This window comes from Dipodomys spectabilis, unplaced genomic scaffold (assembly GCF_019054845.1).
Source record: "Dipodomys spectabilis isolate Male_0828 unplaced genomic scaffold, ASM1905484v1 ptg000424l, whole genome shotgun sequence".
In the NCBI taxonomy this organism is placed as follows: Eukaryota; Metazoa; Chordata; class Mammalia; order Rodentia; family Heteromyidae; genus Dipodomys; species Dipodomys spectabilis.
Window position 1 is genome coordinate 1405040 of NW_024871101.1, and position 20534 is coordinate 1425573.

Genomic DNA, 20534 nt, shown 5'->3' on the forward strand with positions numbered 1-20534 from the left:
TCTTCCAAGCTTTCTCAGAGCAATAGTACCTTCCATGATTAACCCCAAAGTCCTGAGATCTCTTTTTATTTGGGCTTCTAGGATTGAACTGTGTATCATACAGAGAAACAAAACTTCCTAGCTAAGCAGAAACCTCAACTAACCAAAGTAAGTAGTTTCTGCCTGCCTTTATTAGATTGGCATCATTTCTGTGATCTAGTGTTCATTGCTAGCTGGCTTTAAAATTTACAATAGATTAACTGGTGCTTTTTAATATATATTTACTTTATATAAAACCTTTTCATAAAAGCAAGCAGTAAAGTTACCATAGAAGAGCAGTGTTCACTTCTTGAAAGCTGTTTGTATTTGCTGAAAGAGCCACCTCCTGGCTGGATTTTGCACTGGAGCCAATAGAATCATTCATCAAAAGTTTGGCAAGATCAACTAGGATTTCTAGGATAGCTTCAATCAGAGAGTACAAAGCATAAAATTAAAAATTAATGCTAAAATATTTATTTATAACGGCATTTGATGCAAAATGTAACTCAGGCCTCCTTCCTATGCCTCAGCCCTACTTGTGACAAACTGATCCTTGTATCTTGGCTATGATTCTATCCTCTGTCCTTAAAATGCTACAAAAGTGTTCAGAGATTCCATGTTATAATATGTATGAGAAAGTCTAACACAGGTAGAATTTTTAATTGGATCAGTTATGATTATTAATAACCAAATGCTTGTATGTTTGACATTCATATGGTAGAGTCTGAGTCTTAGGAGACCTATTTGGCAGTCATCACTTCTTCCCTCAATAATGAATCTTCTGTGTAGTCTACCCCAGCAGCAGGACTGCCTCCATGCCATGCACTTACGTCCTTCCTCCTCTGACTTTCAGAAATCTTGCCTTCCAGTCATCCTAAATCAGTGACTGTTTCTTTTTCTTGGATGATTTAAATAATTTCCTTGATATTTTCTTTAGCACCTCTCTTCATTGCTTCAGGATTAAAAACGCATTCTCAAAGTTCAATGATCAGAAATTTCCTGTAGCCTACTGTCCTACCTTCTATTCTGTGATTTCTTAATCATAGTAGGAAAATAATAAATAGAAGCAAGAAACCAGGAAGGAACCATGTACTCATTTATGGAGGTATAAAATGGCCTTAAGAAAAGAATGCCTAAGGCATATGAGGTTAATGTCTATGAAACATTAATTTTGAGCCAGAGATTGTCCTCATTCCCCACTCCCAATCATTCTCATATTTATTTTTGGAATATTGTTTGAACATTTGTTAGAAGTTAGATACTGTACATACTGTTCTCAACAATGATGATACAGAAATAAACTAAGAATCTTGCTCTTAAGGACGTATAGTCAAGTGATAGAAAATAACAGTTGAAAAATATTTTGGAAACTATAGTAACTAGCTTTAGAAAAAAAGTGTCCTGGTAAAAAAAATAACCAAAAGGCTCATGGAATGGGTAATCAAGAAGATCCTCTCTGAATAAATGACATTTAGAATCTGAAGAATAATAAAGGTTTAGGTTTGTCATGAAAGGGAAGGTAGAAAATAAATATATCATAGAAGGGGACAAAGGCCCAAACTTTTAAGAATCTTGGCCACAGTGAAATAAGGAAAAAATGGAATAATAAGAGGTTGAAAATATTATTAGAGGGAAGAACAACGATTTGGTCAAAATGATAATGGCATGAAATATATTACCTGTTCATCCATTCACATTCATTCATACAAAATTATTGAAACCCTTCTAAGTACAAGGCACTAGAGACACAATCACAAATATAAAATTTCAATGATTTGTTATCTTGTTTGTACTGGGATTTCAACATAGTTCTCAAGCTTGTTAGATAGGTGACCAATTTTTTTTGGCTTTGGTTATTTGTAACATTTTACTGTTTCTACTGGAACTGAATTAATTTTCTGAAAATATGTTATATTATTAGGAAACAACAGATAATTACTCAAAGACTGCATGAAATACAGGTCAAGTTGTAGCACACCAATTTCCTTTGTTACAGTTAAACAATGAGATCTATAATACAAAAGTATTTAAATGTATAAAACAAATCAGTAGGGCTGAGAAGGTGGCTCAGTGGTAGAGCGCTTGCCTTGCATACCTGAGGCCCCGGGTTCGATTCCCCAGCACCACATAAGCAAAAAGACAAAAAGCCGGAAGTGGCGCTGTGGCTCAAGTGGTAGAGCTCTAGCCTTGAGCTGAAGAGCTGAGGGACAGCGCCCAGGCCCAGAGTTCAGGCCCCATGACCGGACCCAAAAAAACGAAAACAAAAACAAAAAACAAAAAAACAAATCAGTAAATTTTGGAAAATACTTATCCTTTCGTTGCTGTTGTTGGTCGAGCTTGAACTCAGGGCTTGGGTTCTTTCCCTGGGCTTTTTTGCTTCAGGTCAGTGCTCTACCACTTTGAGTCACAGCTCTAGTTCGTTTTCTGGTGATTAATTGGAGATAAGAATCTCAGGGGCTTTTCTGCCTGGGCTGGCTTTGAACTGCGATTCTCAGATCTAAGCCTCATGAGTAGCTAGGATTACAGGCATGAGCCACCAGCACCAGGCCAGAAAATACTTATTAAATGTTGACTTTCCAAGATGATTCAAACTCTAATGTAAATTGAGTCAAAGTTTTAAGTTTTCAGGTGTGTTCTGATATACCTGAGAAGAGGAGAGTATGGAAACCATGCAATCAAAAGGTAACAATGCACTGGAAAAATGTACAAAAATGATGGTACTGTTAAACACTCACATGTACATACATGTGTATTTAATATGGACACACGTTTGAAGATAAGAGAAAAAGAAAATATTATCCCTTTGTGTAGATTATAAACCTGCAGAACTTAATATTGGAGACTTTCAATATATACTCCAGGGGCTGGGAAGGTGGCTCAGTGGTAGAGTGCCTGCATTGCTTGCATGAGGCCCTGGGTTCGATTCTTCAGCACCACATAAGCAGAAGTGGCTCTGTGGCTTAAGTGGTAGAGTGCTAGCCTTGAGCTGAAGAGCTGAGGTTCAGTGCCCAGGCCCAGAGTTCAAGCCCCATGACAAGAAAAAAAAATACTCCAGATCTAATAAGTTGTAAGAAATGATTTGAGAAAAGAAAAATGTAAGATTAGTCATCCTCTGCTAATAAACTCAAATGTCTAAGTAAAATATATTTCTTTTGTTACACTAATTCAGTTTTAGTTTTTCTTATTTTTTTTCATTCTACAAAACTCTAAAATTTTGTTAATGTAGATAGGAGAGGAAGGAAGAAGGACAAGGGAAAAAGGAGAAGAAAGAGGAGACAGAAAAGAAAGAAGCCATAATATCCTCTACAAAAAAAAAATCTTCTTATAAATTTTCCATTTTGTTCTCTAGACTTTGTGAAGGCATGCAAAAACAGAAGACTGCTCATATGCTTTTTAATTATAGAATTCTTTTCTCACTCAGCAATGTACAGTAATATTGATAAGTTAATATTAACAATCCAAATAGCATATATGTATATATATCATACATAGTAAGAATTAAATCTTGAAGGGATATATTATGCAGATATAACTTTTTTCAGTACAAACCAGGATGTTTATATCTAAATTAGGTAAATGACAGACTACAGAAGAACTTTGTAAAGAAGTTCTTTACAGTTTAACATTAAGTATACTCACAGAATTCTTTCTTCTGAAGTTTTTGCATTTCTGTTACACAGTGACATTGAAGGCATATTGGGAAACAAATACTAGGCTTAAGGATTTTAATGGACTAAAAGATACCGATAGTTTGATATTTACTTTCTCTTCTAGTCTGTACCTCACTAAACATACTAGCTCTATTAGGTTTTTCCATTTCTGTGGCTACTTTATTGGCTCAGTTAGTAGCTTACTAGCTCTTATTCATAACTGAAAGATTTCAACATGAAAAATTTGACTTTCAGTGCTGTCCTTAATGTTTCTTTTCATAAAGGTATTTTTTCAGGGCTTTAAAGGAAGCTTTAAGTTAACATTCAGGAGAAATGTATAACAAGCAAAGAACAAAGTCATTTACTGCCACAAGCAATTCAGTTGGACATGCTTTTCTAGGTCTTGTGTGTTCACATAATGATCCGTTGGGCTTGACCTCATAGATAATTATAAGAGCTGTATATTAGTATATTATTCATTTGTATGCAAAATATTTTGTATATACTTAGCCAGAATGTTGTTTGCTTTCTATTTTAACTACATATTTACATAGGGTCATTTCAAATATATTGTTATTATATCAAGCACTAGTTAAATTTGTATATCTATCATTTCTTTTCACATCTCAACAACACACACAGCTTTTTATGTAAAATGGTATTTTTCAATGTCAAGGTCAGATGAACAATAACCTATAATTTCTTCTACTAGTCTATGGTTTCACTGTTACAGATGCTTTGGTTTACATAAAATAGTAATGTAGAAATTAAAATAGTGGCATAAAATCATAATGAAAAAATTATTTTGACATCTAAAATTAGTATACTCAATGACCACATTTAATTTTATATCCACAATACTATTGCATATGATAAACACTATTCCCCTCCTATAACTAATGTAACTTAATACAATAAATTAAAAAGTAAAATAAGCCAGGTGCTAGTGACTCACACCTGCAATCCTAGCTATTCAGGAGGCTGAGATATTAAAATCTTATTTTGAAGCCAGCCCAAGCAGGAAAGTCCATGAGACTCCTATCTCCAATTAGTCACCAAAAATTCAGAAGTGGAACCTTGAGCACAAAAGCTCAGGGACAGCACCTAGAAACTTAGTTCAAGACCAAGAACTCACACACACAAAAATGTAAAGTAAAATAATTTAAAACTAAAATAAACTAAGAAGAAATAAAATAAACTTCAAAAGCAAAATAAAGACCACAGGACTCGAAAAGTAAAAATGAAATTTCTTCTGGGAGCCAGTAGCTCATGCCTGAAATCCTAGGTACTCTGGAGGCAGAGAGCTGAGGATCCTCAGTTAGAAGCCAACCCAAGCAGGAAAGTTTATGAGAATTTCATCTTCAATAAACTACCAAAAATGTTGGAAGTGGCATGTGGCTCAAGTGGTAGTGTACTATTCTTGAGCAAAAGCAGCTCAGGGGCAATGCCCAGGCCGAGAGTTCAAGCCACAAGATGAAAGAAAGAAAGAACAAAAGAAAGAAAGAAAGAAGAAAGAGAGAGAGAGAGAGAGAGGGAGGGAGGGAGGGAGGGAGGACAGAAGGAAGGAAGGAAGGAAGGAAGGGAGGAAAGAGGGAAGGAAGGAAGGAAAAAAGAAAGAGAGAAAGAAAAGAAAGAGAAAGAAATTCCTATGTAATTTACCTAACAAAAACTTAATTAGTGCATTCCTTATAGTCAGATCTATTTTTCAGTTTAATTAATATCTTTTTTTGGGGGGGGGTCCGGTCGTGGGGCCTGAAATCTGGGCCTGGGTGCTGTCCCTCAGCTCTTCAGCTCAAGGCTACTGCTCTGCCACTTGAGCCACAGCGCCACTTCTGGCTTTTTTCTTTTTGCTTATGTGGTGCTGAGAAATTGAACCCAGGGCCTCATGCATGCAAGGCACTCTACCACTGAGCCACCTTCCCAGCCCCTTTAATTAATATCTTAAAAACACTTTTATGGAAAAATTTCTACTAGTGCAAGAAAAAAAAGCTCCATACAAATAAAGGCATAATTATGCACCCCAACTTTCTTTTTTTGTTTTAGTTTTTTGCAATATTTTTATTTAGTTTATTTTATTTTTCTACTCCCCGCCTTCCATTCCCCCCTCCCCTGCCAAAGTTGTAAAGTTCATTTTTCGACATAATGTCATTGTTGCAATGGATCCACCTGTATCCCTATTTAAACAATTTGTTTTTGTCCTTCCCCTCCACAAATTATACCAACATCTAATACTGTGAAAACAGGGGTTATATATATCATAGGTGAGGGACATACAAAGCAACAAAGAAATATCTTATAAATATCTTAGAAACAATAGCAAGAAAGAAAAACCATTTGAGTCCTTATCTTGGGGTTCATTTCACCTAACATCAACTTATCTGACCTTTTCTGCTTGTCTCAGACATATACTAGTAATTGCAAATAAGGGAAACCATGGGACCTATGTTTCTTTGGGCCTGGCTTACTTCACTTAATATAATTTTTCCAAGTCTTTCTATTTCCTTACAAATGGGGCAATGCCATTCTTTCTGATTAGTTTTATTTTGTACTAAAAAATACTAAGGATAAGATAGGGTTTGATGCAGAGACAGAGAATGGCACCTTAACTTTCAAATGTCAGTTCTGGTAATCAGATGCATTTTATTCCGGTGTCAGAAAGATAGATAGATAGATAGGAAATTGATCATGCTATTTTGCCCAGGAACTTGCCAAGTTGAAATGTCTATAAACAGAAAACATTTGAGTTTCTTAAATTCTATTTCCTCAATCTTATTTAATTTGTTCAATTTTACTTTTAAATATATCTACATTGAGAAATTCAATTTTAAAAAAGAAAATGCAATGGTAGAATGAGCAAGTGGAGAGGAAGTTCATATTTTTTACTTTTATTTATAGAAATGCAAGTTTACTGTAGATTTTAAAGTTACTCTTACAAACTTGAACATTGTTTTTAAACAAAAATAGCAATTTCCTTTAATATTCAATTTCTACTCAGAGTACAAAAGCAGTAACACATGCTCCCTGATGAACATGAAAATTTCACGGGAAACTTGCCAGGTATAAAAAAGCAGTTTCCCAAGTCTAGCTCCTTCCAAATACACACTTTTTTCAAAGTTTTAAATCAGAAAGGAAGAGAGAATACCACTCCCTTCCCACATTCCTCCTTGATCCTCCCCAAATGGTGGAAATATAAATCTTGTCCTTTTCCAAGACATTTTATATTAAAAAGTCACATTTATTAGTGGAGTCATTTTTCTTATGTTTTTTCCTTCCATGTGGCTGAAATAAAAGGGCCAGGAGGGTTCTTAATTTTCCTCTAAAATGACTACTCAAAATCTTTTTCTATAATCTCTATTATCCCATGTGTCCCACTGTAAGATTCATAAAATCCCAAGACTGATATTTCCTAACTAGATTCCTAATAAAATAATGAGAATTTATATTCAATGCCATGGAGCTGATGCTTTGAGGAATTTGAGCAAAATCTAGAATGTAGGTTGTTTTCTTTTTCTTACATGTTGTTTATAGAAACTATTTTTCTACTGGTCCTTGAGCTTGAACTCAGGCCCTGGGTTCTATCCTTGAATTTATTTTTGCTCATTGCAAGTGCTCTACCACTTGAGCCACAGCTCTACTTCTGGCTTTTTGGTAGTTAACTGGAGATCCAAATCTCACAGATTTTTCTACCTAGTCTGGAGTTCAACTTCTATCCTCAGATCTCAGCCTCATACCTCATAAATGTATGAGTCACAAAAGGCTGGTGTACTTATTATTTTGTAGCAAATGAAAGTCATTCTAGTCTTACTCTTGTAGTGGGTATTTGAAAATACAATTTTTATATCAGATTCAAAGAAAAAATAGAATCTTTTGATAGACTTTATATGATGAAGATGTATCATCTTTCTACTTTTATGTCATGTGTCATTTGAGACTTATTTGTGACATTGACATGAAGTTTCATAATCATATTCATATTTAAACATTAACTTTTTATGGTTACAAATTTTTATGGTTTTACAACTTTTCTATTTAGTCATTGCTTGAGTTCTTTATTCTGCTTCAAGTTTTACTTGATTTAAGTTATCTTCCTGTAGTGATGAAGTTGTAGATGATCTGATACTTCCTTTCGTTTTCCCTCATAGTAAATAACAATCTTTCTCATATAGAAAACATAGACTATAATTTCTTTTCCCTAAAATCTTTTTTTTTGGGGGGGGGTCCAGTTGTGGGCCTGAACTCTGGGCCTGGGCGCTGTCCCTCAGCTCTTCACCTCAAGGCTAGAGCTCTACCACTTGAGCCACAGCGCCACTTTTGGCTTTTTTTTTTCTGCTTATGTGGTGCTGAGGAATTGAACTCAGGGCCTCATGCATGCAAGGCAAGCGCTCTACCACTGAGCCACATTCCCAGCCCTCCCTAAAATCTTTTATAACTTGCTCTATTATCTTCCCAGAAGTGGTATTACTAGGTTAAAGAATATAAACATTAGCCGGGCACCAGTGGCTCATGCCTGTAATCTTAGCTGGTCAGGAGGCTGAGATCTGAGGATCATAGTTCAAAGCCAGCCCAGGCAGGAAAATCTGCGAAACTCTTATCTCCAATAAACCACCAGAAAACTGGAAGTGGCTTGGTAGCTCAAGTGGTAGAGCACTAGCCTTGAGCTGAAGAGCTGAGGGACAGCACTGAGGCCCAGAGTTCAAGCCCCATGACCAACAACAACCATAACATTTTATATATATATATATACATATACATATAAACATTTATAAAACTTTTACAATCTCTTGGAAAGATTATTTGTATTTGCAATTTGCATTTATACCACTACTATATTAATACATGAGTTTTACCACTTTCTTGCTAATGTTAGCTAAGGTTGTAGTTTTGATCATATTTTTCAGATTTTTTTCATGCCTGTTATATACTATTAAAGCTTTTCATTAACTTTAATTTTTGCATTTCCTCAGAAATTGTTTATTTCATCAATATTTTATATTTTGTTAGCATAGCTCTATGTACACTATTTCAAATTAATTTTTACAATCTCCCCTGTAGTTGTGATTCTATTTTTCTTTTTTTGTGTCTGTGCAAATTTGCTCTTTTATTCTCTTACTTTCTTTTACTTTTATTGCCATTTGATTTCTCAAATAGTTGTATACTTTATTGAGTGTTTTCAACTAATCAGCTCTTGAAATTACCACCTGATTTCTTATTATAAATCTTCTTAATCTTTGTTTTGCTTTTTAAAAATTATTTCCACCTTTGTATATTACTTGGCATGCCTTTGTATTTTGTTATAATCCTTTGAGTTTGTTTACTTTATGTTAATGTGACTTTGCTTTTTTCCTCTTGTCTTGAGAACACAGTGGTGTTCTTATTGTTTATCTTATGATTACAGTTTTAACTTTTGCTTTGATGTAATAATAACACAAAATTTTGTGTGTGTGTGTGTGTGTGTGAACACTCACATGTGTGTGTGCACAGTCCTGGGCTTGAACTCAGGGCCTAGATGTTGTCCCTGAGCTTTTTTGCTTGAAGCTAATGCTCTAATACTTGATCAAAGCTCAACTTGTGACTTTTTTGGTGCTTAATTGGAGATAAGAGTTTCACAGACTTTCCTGCCCAGGCTGGCTTTGTACCGTGATCCTCAGGTATCAGCTTCCTGAGTACTTTGGATTATAGGAGTGAGCCACCAGTGTTGGGCTTAACACAAGATTTTTAAATGACTTTAGTTTCTAGTTTTTAATACAAGTTTATTATAGACTACAAAATATCTTTAATTAAACACTTTCTTTGGGATCTTATGATAATAAGTGCTAGTGAATGTTTTACTTATGCTTGAAAAAGTTATATCTTATCATTTATTATGGGTACACATAAAAGAGAGTAAGATAAACATTGAATTCATGTGTTTATATGAATAATTCATGAACTATGAAAATAAGTAGAGTACATAATTTAATCTCCAAGTTTCAATAATTAAAAAAAATTTATTTCTTTCATTTAACCTACTTCATTTGCAAAACTAAAACAATTAAAATACACACACAAAGTTATATTTCCTCATTAAACAATAACATGGAAGGTACAGTTTCTACTGAGCAGTCTCAAGTTCAAATAAAATAATTACCTCGCCTTAATTTTTCCTTTAGCACATACTGCAGCTAATTCCTGGCTTTGTTTAAGCCCATAGGATGAATTAGGATATGGGATTACGATTGCCATTTTTAATAAACTGCTTTGTTAAATGGTAACTCCTTTGTACAATTACTTAAAGATAATTAAAATATTTTCAATATATTTTTATTGTAAAGATACTGTACAAAGTGGTTACAGTTACATGAGTAAGGTAATGAGTACACTTCCTATTGACATTGTTACCCCCTCCTTTGTTTTTTTCCCAGACCATTCCTTTCCTCCCCTCATCCCAACCTCCTCCTTCCCCACCCAAGCTGTGAAGTACGTTTTCAACATAGTGTCTTGTGTATCTCATTGTTACAATGGGTCAACCTGTATTCTAATTTCAGCATTTTGTTATTTCCCTTCCCCTCCCCAAATTAGAAAAATGTAGAGCACCGGAATCAAAATATTTATGTTCCCATCTTTAACGTCTCTGTTTCAAAAATACATTAACAGCTAGATGCTGGTGGCTCACACCTACAATCCTCGCTGCTTAGGAGGCTGAGATCTGAGGATCGAGGTTCAAAGCCAGCTGGGGCAGGAAAGTCCATGAGACACTTATCTCCAATAAACCACCAGAAAGCCAGAAGTGGCGCTGTGGCTCAAGTGGTAGAGCGCTACCCTTGAGCTGAAAAGCTGAGGACAGCAGTCAGGCCCAGAGTTCAAACCCCATGATGGACCAAAAAACAATACCCTAACATTTATATTCTATTTTGTGACCATATTGTCCCATTCTGTTTACACTTCAGTATTTATTGTCATTTATCACCTATTATCAGGTATCAAACTCCAATTCTTCAGGATTTTATAAATCCTTACTCCATCAGATTCAGTTTTTGAGTAAAGTTTTGTTATTTTTTGTTCATCTTAAAGTCTGTAAGACAAGTTGTAATGTCTCAAAACAAGGGGAGCAGAGCAGACTGAATATGTGCCCTCACCATCTAAGGGATTCCAGAAAGGCTCCAGGAAAGCACTCATTTATCTTTCTCCTAACTTGAAAGTCAGATGGGATATAAGCAGGCTGTGTATGTAAAAGTTGTAAAGCAACTACAGACTCACAGCTACTTAGAGTCAAAGATTATGGATGAAGTCAATAGAAAACCCTGGGGAGAAAATATTGGGGAAATTAGGACTCCCTCAAGTAACCATGTACACAACAGCTTAGTGAAACATGCACATGCCCAGGACACACATTCTCATTCACACAAGACCTTAGAACATGTTATACTTTCTAATTGGGTTGATTGCTGGGCTCAGAGAAAATCTAGATACATTTTAAGAGTGTCAAAGGACAGAGAATATCCTCAGATACAGAGAGCTCCTGGCAATCCAGGAAATCTCTGTCAAAACGTTAGTTGAAAATAAGCTAAAAGAACAGAGACTTTGGTAATAACACATGGGAGGAAATAGTCTTTCCAAAAATATTTTTGTAGTCTAAACAAATAGTCCATAACATCCTTTAATGATAAAAAAAATCAAATCTTGAGAAGGGAAAGAATTTTATTTTAATATGTACCATATTATAATTATTAAAACTCAATTTTCAAAAAAAATCATGATGCGTACAAAACTAGGAAAACATAGCACAAGATAATACTATAAGTTGACAAGCATTAACCCTAAGGAAGTAAAGTCACAGAACTTAGGAAAAAACTTTAAAACAGTGGTCTTAGGTTGTGCTCAGTGGAACACATTATAATTTCAGTTATTGTGAAGCAGAGATTTAAGCGATTGTAGTTTGAGGCCAGCCTGGACAAACTCTATGAGACCCTATCTGAAAAATTGCCTACTGAAAAAAAAAAACAGAGAATCTATGCTCAAGTGATAGATCATTGCTTAACAATCACAATGCTTTTAGTTCAAATCCCAATACTACTCAAAACAAAGCAAAAACATCTATCTTAAGTACACTTAACAAAGCTAACAGAACATTAAAGTAAAAAAAAAAAAACACTAAAGGAATTCAATGTGTAAGGAAAATGAGGACACTAGCCAACAAAAGACAAAAGCTATAAAAAAGATTGCATAAAAGTTCTAGAGCAGACTAAAAGTAACTAAGAAAATTTCATTGGGGATATGAGCAGCATTAAAACCCTGAAGCACAATATCCACCTGAAGGACCTCTTCTGCATGGGGAATCCCTGTGCTGATTTCGATGGCTACTCACAGTTCGTGGTGGCCACCCTACAGCAGCTAAAGTGGTTGGATGGTCAAGAAATAGAGTATTCAGAAAGGATTCTGGCATTTCAGGACTATCCAGCAATTGAACAGCAAATCAGAGAGCAGAACCAGGCTTACTCCTTCAAAAAAGCCAATCTGTTTTCACCGTATTTGATGTAGGTATAATTTGTGGAGGGGAAGGTGGACCCATTGCAACAATGAGATGTACAAGAGGTTATGTCGAAAAACGAACTTTACCACTTTGGCATGGTGGGAGTCAGGGGGTGGGGTAGAGGGAGATGGGAAGGGATGGGAAGGGGAAACAAAGGAAGAGGCAACGATGCTTGATAAGAAATGTACTCATTACCTTGCTCATGTAATTTTAACCCATCTGTATGGTATTTTCACAATAAAAAAATACTTTAAAAAAAGAAAGAAGAGGAATAGAGGAAACGAGGAAGATCCTGAAAAGGAAGACAACAAACAAAGATGCAGCCCTGGTTTTGATAGGCATTGGGACACAGACATCCCTCCTGCTCTCCCATCTTCTACTGAGAGCGAAGGCTATGTCCAGGCACCAGAAATGGAAGAAGGGCAACAAAACACTAAGAAATCAGATGAAAGTAAAGAAGACCTAGCATTCTGGAATAAACCACCTGTGTTTACACCTGAATCTAGATTGGAAACTCTTAGATATGTAGAAAAACAATGGAAAGCCCAAGAGAAATTAAGTGACAAAAGGAAGGCAGTGAAACTGCCCCAGATTTTGGTCACTGAGGATGGGAAGGCCTTAAATGTCAATGCACCCAAGCTTGACTTTTCTTTGAAAGATGATGAAAAACATAACCAAATCATTCTGGACCTGCCCATCTCTAGGTATATGGATGCCTCTTTAATCGAGGTTGATGTGCAGTCAACTTATGTCCAAATAGTGGTTAGAGGGAAGCCATTTCAGCTCATCCTTCCAGTAGAAGTCAAGCCTGACAATATCCCTACTAAAAAGTCTCAGACAATGGGACATCTGGTGATCTGCATGCCCAAAGTGAAAGAAGTGATCACAGATGGTAGACGAGCATACAAATATGTGAAAACCTTACTGAAAGAAACTGAGAACAAACTTAAGCAAGCAAACTGAGAAACTAGAAGTTGATCCAAGCAAACATTCATGCCCTGATATAACTACCATAGTTCAAGAAAATCAGCATGCATCCAGAAGGTTGAGATATGAACCCAAAATTACACCTGGTGGGGAACATCCAGACTTTGAAGATAACCCTGAAGTGCCTCCACTGATTTGAAATCACAGGCTACATTGCCATGGTTGTGATCCATTAGGCCCCACATTTATCAATGTGAAGAATAAGCATATAATATTTATGTAACAAACACAGAATTATCTATTATTATTAATACTTTATTGTACAAAGTCCTACTTTGTATAGTAATTATCTTGAGTTTGAAATTAAAGTGTACACCTTAAAAATAAAAAAATCACTAAACAGAATAAACAGAAGATTGAGAAGGCAAACAAGGTAATCATTGACTTAAAAGGATCATGTCTAAGTAGCAAAAGGAAAATCAAAGAAAAATGTGATCAAGAACTAAGAAAATTCTGAAACACTACAAGGAACTCCCAAATACACAAAACTCTATCTCCAAAATCACCAGAAAAAAATAGAGCTAGAGCCGTGACTCACAAGCACAGAACAAGCACAGAAATCAAGACACTGAGTTCAAACCCCGGGATCAGCCAAAAAAAGTATATAGTTAGAAAGTACAAAATGTTAGTAGAATGCCTAGCTAGGGAAATAAGACAAGATGCAAACATAAATGGGATCCAAATTGGGAAAGATGAAGTAAAACTCTCCCTCTTTGCAGATGATATGCTTTTGTGGGTATAAAATACCTAGGAGTTAACTAAAGAAGTGAAGGAACTCTATGACGAAAACTTTAAAAATGTGAAAAAGGAAATTAAAGCAGAACTAAGGAAGTGGACAAACCTCCCATGCTCCTGGATTGGGAGGATTAACATCATGAAAATGGCAATACTGCCAAAGGCTATCTACAAATTCAATGTGATACCTATCAATATCCCAACCTCATTCTTCAATGAAATAGAAGAAGCAATCCAAAAATTCATATGGAACAATAAAAGACCCCAAGTAGCAAAAACTATCCTTAGCAGAAACAACAGTGCTGGAGGAATATAAATAACAGATTTCAAACTCTACTGCAAAGTCCTAGTAATAAAAACAGCTTGGTACTGTCACAAGAACAGACATGAGGATCAATGGAATAGAACTGAAGACCCAGAAATGAGCCCACAGACCTATAGCCACCTAATGTTTGACAAGGGAACTAAAGAAATAGAATGGAAGAAAGACAGCCTTTTCAGCAAATGGTGCTGGCAAAATTGGTTAAACACCTGTAGAAAAATAAAGCTACATCCGTATTTATCACCCTGCACCAGAATCAACTCCAAATGGACCAAAGACCTTGAAACAAAAGCAGACACCCTGAAAACATTAAAGAAAGGAATAGGAGAAACTATAGGGCTCCTTGGCACAGGCCGAAATTTTCTAAATAGAAACCCAGAAACACAACAAATCAGAAAAAGTTGGACAAATGGGATTGCATAAAACATCAGGGCTTCTGCATGGCAAAGGACATAGCTATCAAGATCAATAGAAAGCCCATGGACTGGGAGAAGATCTTCACTAGCCATAAAATGGACAATGGTCTTATATCGAAAATGTACTCAGAAATCAAAAAATTAAATCCCAACAACAAATCCTCAAAGAAACAACTGCCCAATAAATAAGTGGGCTAAAGACTTAAAGAGAAACTTCGCTGAAGAGGAAATAAGAATGGCCATTAGACATATGAAGAAATGCTTATCGTCTCTAGCTATAAAAGAAATGAAAATCAAGACAACATTGACAGATGCTCCTCAGTAGATGAATGGATCAAGAAAATGTGATATCTATCTGTGTGTCTATCTATCTATCATCTATCTATCTATCTATCCATCTATCTATCTATCTATCTATCTATTGGAATTCTATGCCTCCATCAGAAAGAATGACATTGTCCCAATTGTTAGGAAATTGAAAGACTTAGAAAAAATTATTCTAAGTGAAGTAAGCCAGGCCCAAAGAAATGTAGGTCCCACGGTTTCCCTTATTTGCAACAACTAGTATAAGTCTAGTGCAAGCAGAAAGGATCAAAAGCTATGTACATATGACCATATAAGATGATGTTAAGTGAAAGGAACCCCAAGATAGGGACACAAATGCTTTTTTTCTTTCTTGCTATTGTTTTTAACATACTTATATTGCACTATGTGATTCTTTTGCTTCTTTTGTATGTTCTTCTACCAAGGTATAACTCCTGTTTTCAGTGTATCTGATTCTGGTGTCCTGAATCTTGTATATACATTTTTATAATTTGGGGAGGGGAAGGGATATAACAAAATACTGAAATAAAGATACAGGTTGACCCATTGTAACAGTGAGATGTATGACACTATGTTGAAAATAAACTTTACAATTTCAGGGAGGGGAGGAAGGAATTGGGGATGTTGGGAAGGAAGGGATAGTAGAGGAAAAACAAAGGAGGAAGTAACAATGCTTGATAAGTAATGTATTCATTTCCCTACTCATATAACTGTAACCCTCAGTACAGTATTTTTACAATATAAATATATATGGATAAGAAAAAAGCATAAAATATTATTAAGACAACCACAAAACTAATAATAATATCTCTATCAGGGATAATTCTAATATAAGTGGATCACAGTCTCCATTAAGTAGGGGTAAGGAGATAAAATAAATAGATTTTAAAAGGATGATGATGAAGATCCATGACAGAGAAAATATTATCAAGATAGACTAGAAGTTTGTAAGTTTGAGAGACCTACAACAACTGTATAATAAAAAAAAAACAAGCTGAGCGCCGGTGGCTCACGCCTATAATCCTAGCTACTCAGGAGGCTGAGATCTGAGGATCACGGTTCAAAGCCAGCCGGGGAAGGAAAGTCCATGAGACTTATCTCTAATAAAACCACTAGAAAACCGGAAGTGGCGCTATGGCTCAAGCGGTAGAGCACTCGCCTTGAGCTGAAGAGCGCAGGGACAGCGCCCAGGCCCAGCCCAGAGTTCAAGCCCCACGACCGACCAAAAAAAAAGAAAAAAAAAGAAAAAGAAAAAGAAAAAAAAAACAAACTACCATGGCATGTTTCAACCTAGATATACAGACAAGAGAAAGGGAGTCTTTCCTTTGCAGGATATAAGAATGCATGGCAGTTTGGGCTCTGGTGGCTCATGTCTATAATCCTAGCTATTCAGGAGGCTGAGATTTGAGCAGTGTAGTTGGAAGCCAGACCAGACAGAGAACTCTATGAGACTCCTTTTGCCAATTAACTAACAAAAAAGCCTGTAAGTACAGCTGTGAGTGGCTTGGCAGAGCACTAGCTTTGAGCAGAAAAGCTCAGAGAGAGCATCCAGGCCCTGAGTTCAAACTCCAATACTGGCACACAAAATAAAAAAGTGAAAAGCAGCCACAGCAAGCCTTAACAATGTAGGATCTGGCAGTCCTTGCTTCTGGACAATTTCATAAAAATAAGACTTATAACCCATAAGAATTGTAACCCACTTAGATAGATAACCTAAAATTTCCATAGCTTTGCTTTGGAAAAAAGATCTCACATTGTCTCTTCAGTATATCTCTTTAGTGAACACCTAAAGTATGGAAGCCTGGAGCATTCTTGAGAAGTGAGTTATTGTCTGAGATCTCCCATTCAGAAATCTCTACATGCCCACCTCTTTGGGACTTCATAGACATTCTGTTGTACCTGCTTGGAAGTAAAAGCTTTATGAACCTAATTTAACCCAATATGATGACTGTGACCTATAAATGTCCTGAATGTAGGGAATGGATATCATAATCCAGAAAAAATAAAAGATGAAGGCAATTGCCTTCTCAGAAAGAGCTCAGCAGCCTATGATGCATTTACCACATTGCAAAGAATGAAGGTAGCCATCCACGTTTCTCCATCTGCACTGTGTTCAGGCACTTGCTATTAATACAGTGCATACACTGAGGAGACCTTGAACACTTTTGGGCGTCCTGATTGATGTACCGCTATGGGCACAGAGGGAAACTAACTGCAACTTCATCAGAATCCATGTGAATTACTGCTCCTGGACAAGGCAGTACCAACAAAGCATCAAAGAGGTACAAAATGGCTGCTGATGCCCCCCCCCCCCCTGCAGCTTCTACGGTTTCCACCAGCCTTTCCTGCTGAGTGACATCCAGATTCTGACAGGATAAGGATAGAACCTTGTGGTTCTCCCTGCTTCCCTTCCTGTACAGGGTCACTGTAGGACCCATAAGGGAATCTGTGGCTTTACTAATTTCCCCACACTTAAGTGCATGCTAAAAGAGATCTAGGGGTAGGGGAGAAGATAAAGCCCTGGCTCCACTTTGCACTCCTAGATGCACTTGGTAAGAATGCCAAGAAAAACATTACCTGGTACCAGCTACAGTCCTTCTCTTTGTCATACATTGATATTTACAGAAATGATAAACGTAGTTCCTGCTGCTACCCCATCTATGTAGTTTCTGTTGTTGCCCTACACCTATCCCTTGTCTTGCCATGTGAGGGGTGCTTTCTTGTCACCACTGCCTCTCCCCACATAGTATCCAGGCCCCATCACTGATTGGGGTGAGCACAAATGGTTTAGGCTCTTAGACTGTAAGGTACTTAGCCTAAAGACCCTTGCTGGTAGCAGAACTAGCACCAATAGCACCTAGGCAAAAATCATACTGCAATACAGGGGCTATACCATGAGTGCCCCACGCCATTGTTGTCTGCAACACAACTGGGGCTCAAGGGATAGAGGACTAGCCTTGAGCGAAAAACTAAGGGAAAGTATCCAGGCCCTAAATTCAAGCCCAATACCAGTATTGGTATTTTTATTGGTGTGTTGTTGTGTATTCATTGTACAAAAATGAATTTCACTGACATTCTCACACATGCCAATAAGATATTTTGGCAGCCGGGTGCCAAAGGCTCAAACCTGTAATCCTAGCTACTCTGGGAGCTGTGATATTAGGATTGCAGTCCAAAGCCAGCCCAGGCAGAAAAGTCTGTAAGACTCTTATGGCCAATAACCTAGTAAAGTAGCTGGAAGTGGATCTTTGGTTCAAATGCTAGAGGGTTAGCCTTGAGTAAAAAAAGCTCAGGGGCAGCACTTAAGCCCTAAGTTGAAGCCCTAGGATGGCACCAAAAAGAAAAAAGAAAAAGAAAGAAAGATCTCCTTCCTTACCACTTTCTTGAGAACATCATACCTACTAATGCATCTCTCTTCTGTCTTCAATCTGTGCCTCTCAGGTGGTCCCCTGTCATTAATGTTTAAACATATACACATTTTTCTTCATACTCTTCCATTAGAATAGCTATGGTTTGAATGTTCTCCAGTCATCAAAGTGGTAGTATTAAAACAAGAAGTTTTTAAGCAGTTACTAGATCACTAGGGTAGAGCCTCTAGGGAAAAGTATTCACCGCCTTAAGAGGACTTGTGAGGATGGTTTTGTTCCTCCATGTGAAGACATGGCATTCGTGCCCTTCGGAAGACATGGCAATAAGGAACCATCTTGGAAGTGAAGATTGGTCCCTAACTAGACACCAAACCTGCTAGTGCCTTGGTCTTGGACATATCATATTCCAAAACTGGAAGAAATATACTTATGTTCTTGAATGTTACCATCTGTGATATTCTTTTCTTTTCCTCTTTTTTTTTTTTTTTTTTGTCAGTCACGGAGCTTGAACTCTGGGCCTGGGCACTGTTCTTCAGCTCTTCAGCTCAAGGTTAGCACTCTATAATTTGAGCTACAGTGCCACTTCTGTCTTTTTCTGCCTATGTGGTGCTGAGGAATCAAACCCAGGGCCTCAGGCATGCAAGGCAAGCACTCTACCACTGAGCCACCTTCCCAGCCCCTGTGGTATTCTTTTCTGAGAGTACAAATGGACTGGGTTATACTCCAATATAGCCCTGTAATATATAGACCTTTTGCTTCTGATGAAAAAAAGTTTATATGATCTTCTGAAGTCAAAATATAGTGGTTATTGACTGTAAGTGTCATTAGAAATATGGGAGCATACATAAGAGTGCATTCTAAGGATCAGAACAAAAAAGACATAACAAAATACTTGATCAGGCCGAATGTCTTTTGAGATTCTTTGGTAATGGCCAATTTACCATGGCATCATTAGGCGTGAAATAGTCTACTAAGATGATGTTTAATGCAGTTAAGTAGAAAACTTGAAAGTCTAACAGAAATTTGACTTGACCACAGTGGAACTTTTTGTTTCATACTAAGTGCTTATGCCCAAGGATGTTCAAAGAATTGGATACATTTCCTTGAAAAACTCTGGACACTTTGTCTGAATTAACATGAAATGGAGCGAGAGTTGTATACTTTTATTATTCATCCAAACTAGGTCCAAAAAGATTCAAATATGTTTGCCAGGATGGCTGAATGCAAAAGAAAAATCTCAAGATATATGGAAGTGTCATGAGAAATATTATTGTAATTTTCCTCCCTCTCTGTCAGATCAGGGAGCCAAGAAGGAAGTAAATGCAGAAGTAGTATTACTATCATAAAATATCTCAGCAACTCAAAACTGCTATTTCCTCCTATATTGGCATTAAATTTTATTTAGTTGTGGGAAAAAGTCAAATGTGTTTTGGAAATGGCTGGATTATTGAAAACTAAATCAGGGCATGAGGCTAATTCCAGTTTCAATTCTGGATATCATCCTTCATTGAAGCAAATAAACACAGCTCCTGGTAGTGAAGATGGAGCCATTTGAGTAGCAAATTCCTCCCATTTCCGTCACTGATGTCATCCACAGTTTTTTAGCCAGGCACCCATGGCTCGTGCCTGTAATCCTTGCTACTCAGGAGGTTAAGATCTGGAGACTACAGTTTGAAGCCAGCCATACCCACAAGTAAAATTTTGTTATTATTGATATTTATTATTATTATTATGAAATCTAACAATAAAATGAAGACATTTTAACTTCCTGTTCCTACAATCTTTGGGTAAGTTTGGAAGTCTACTGTTCAAGATAAATCACTTCTACCCAGGAAAAAGAGTCCTGGTTCCACTAAACTAGAAATTGAGCCTTATCCTTAGGCAATTAGGGCTTCTCACAAACTAAAAGGCAAAGAATGAGTGTGCTGGCTGGGATTACTTATTCTGATTATCAAGGAAACTTGGGTTGTCCCTAAAAATTAACACTGCTACTGAAACCCACAGTATTCACTGATGTGGCTCTTTTACTATCTTTCTAAATAGCCATAATTAATGAAAATATTATCAAATATAGGCCTACTTAAACTGAGATCTTGAAGTTGTAGAGGTTTGGATTATTAAAGTAGGACAAAAGAGTATTCAAGTTGTTGCATGGGGGAGGGGGCTGGAAATGTGGCTTAGTGGTAGAGTGTTTGCATAGCATGC

At 36.7% G+C, this 20534-nt stretch overlaps 1 protein-coding gene across 1 annotated transcript; it reads left to right on the plus strand.

The window, feature by feature from the left end:
• Window positions 1-11912: 11912 nt before the first annotated feature.
• LOC122097685 (dynein axonemal assembly factor 11-like) lies at window positions 11913-13424 on the plus strand. Its single transcript, XM_042668291.1, is given in 3 exon segments — window positions 11913-12163; window positions 12438-13112; window positions 13114-13424. Coding segments are annotated over 3 exon segments (1107 nt in total). The 5' UTR covers window positions 11913-11921; the 3' UTR covers window positions 13304-13424.
• The last annotated feature ends 7110 nt before the right edge of the window (window positions 13425-20534 follow it).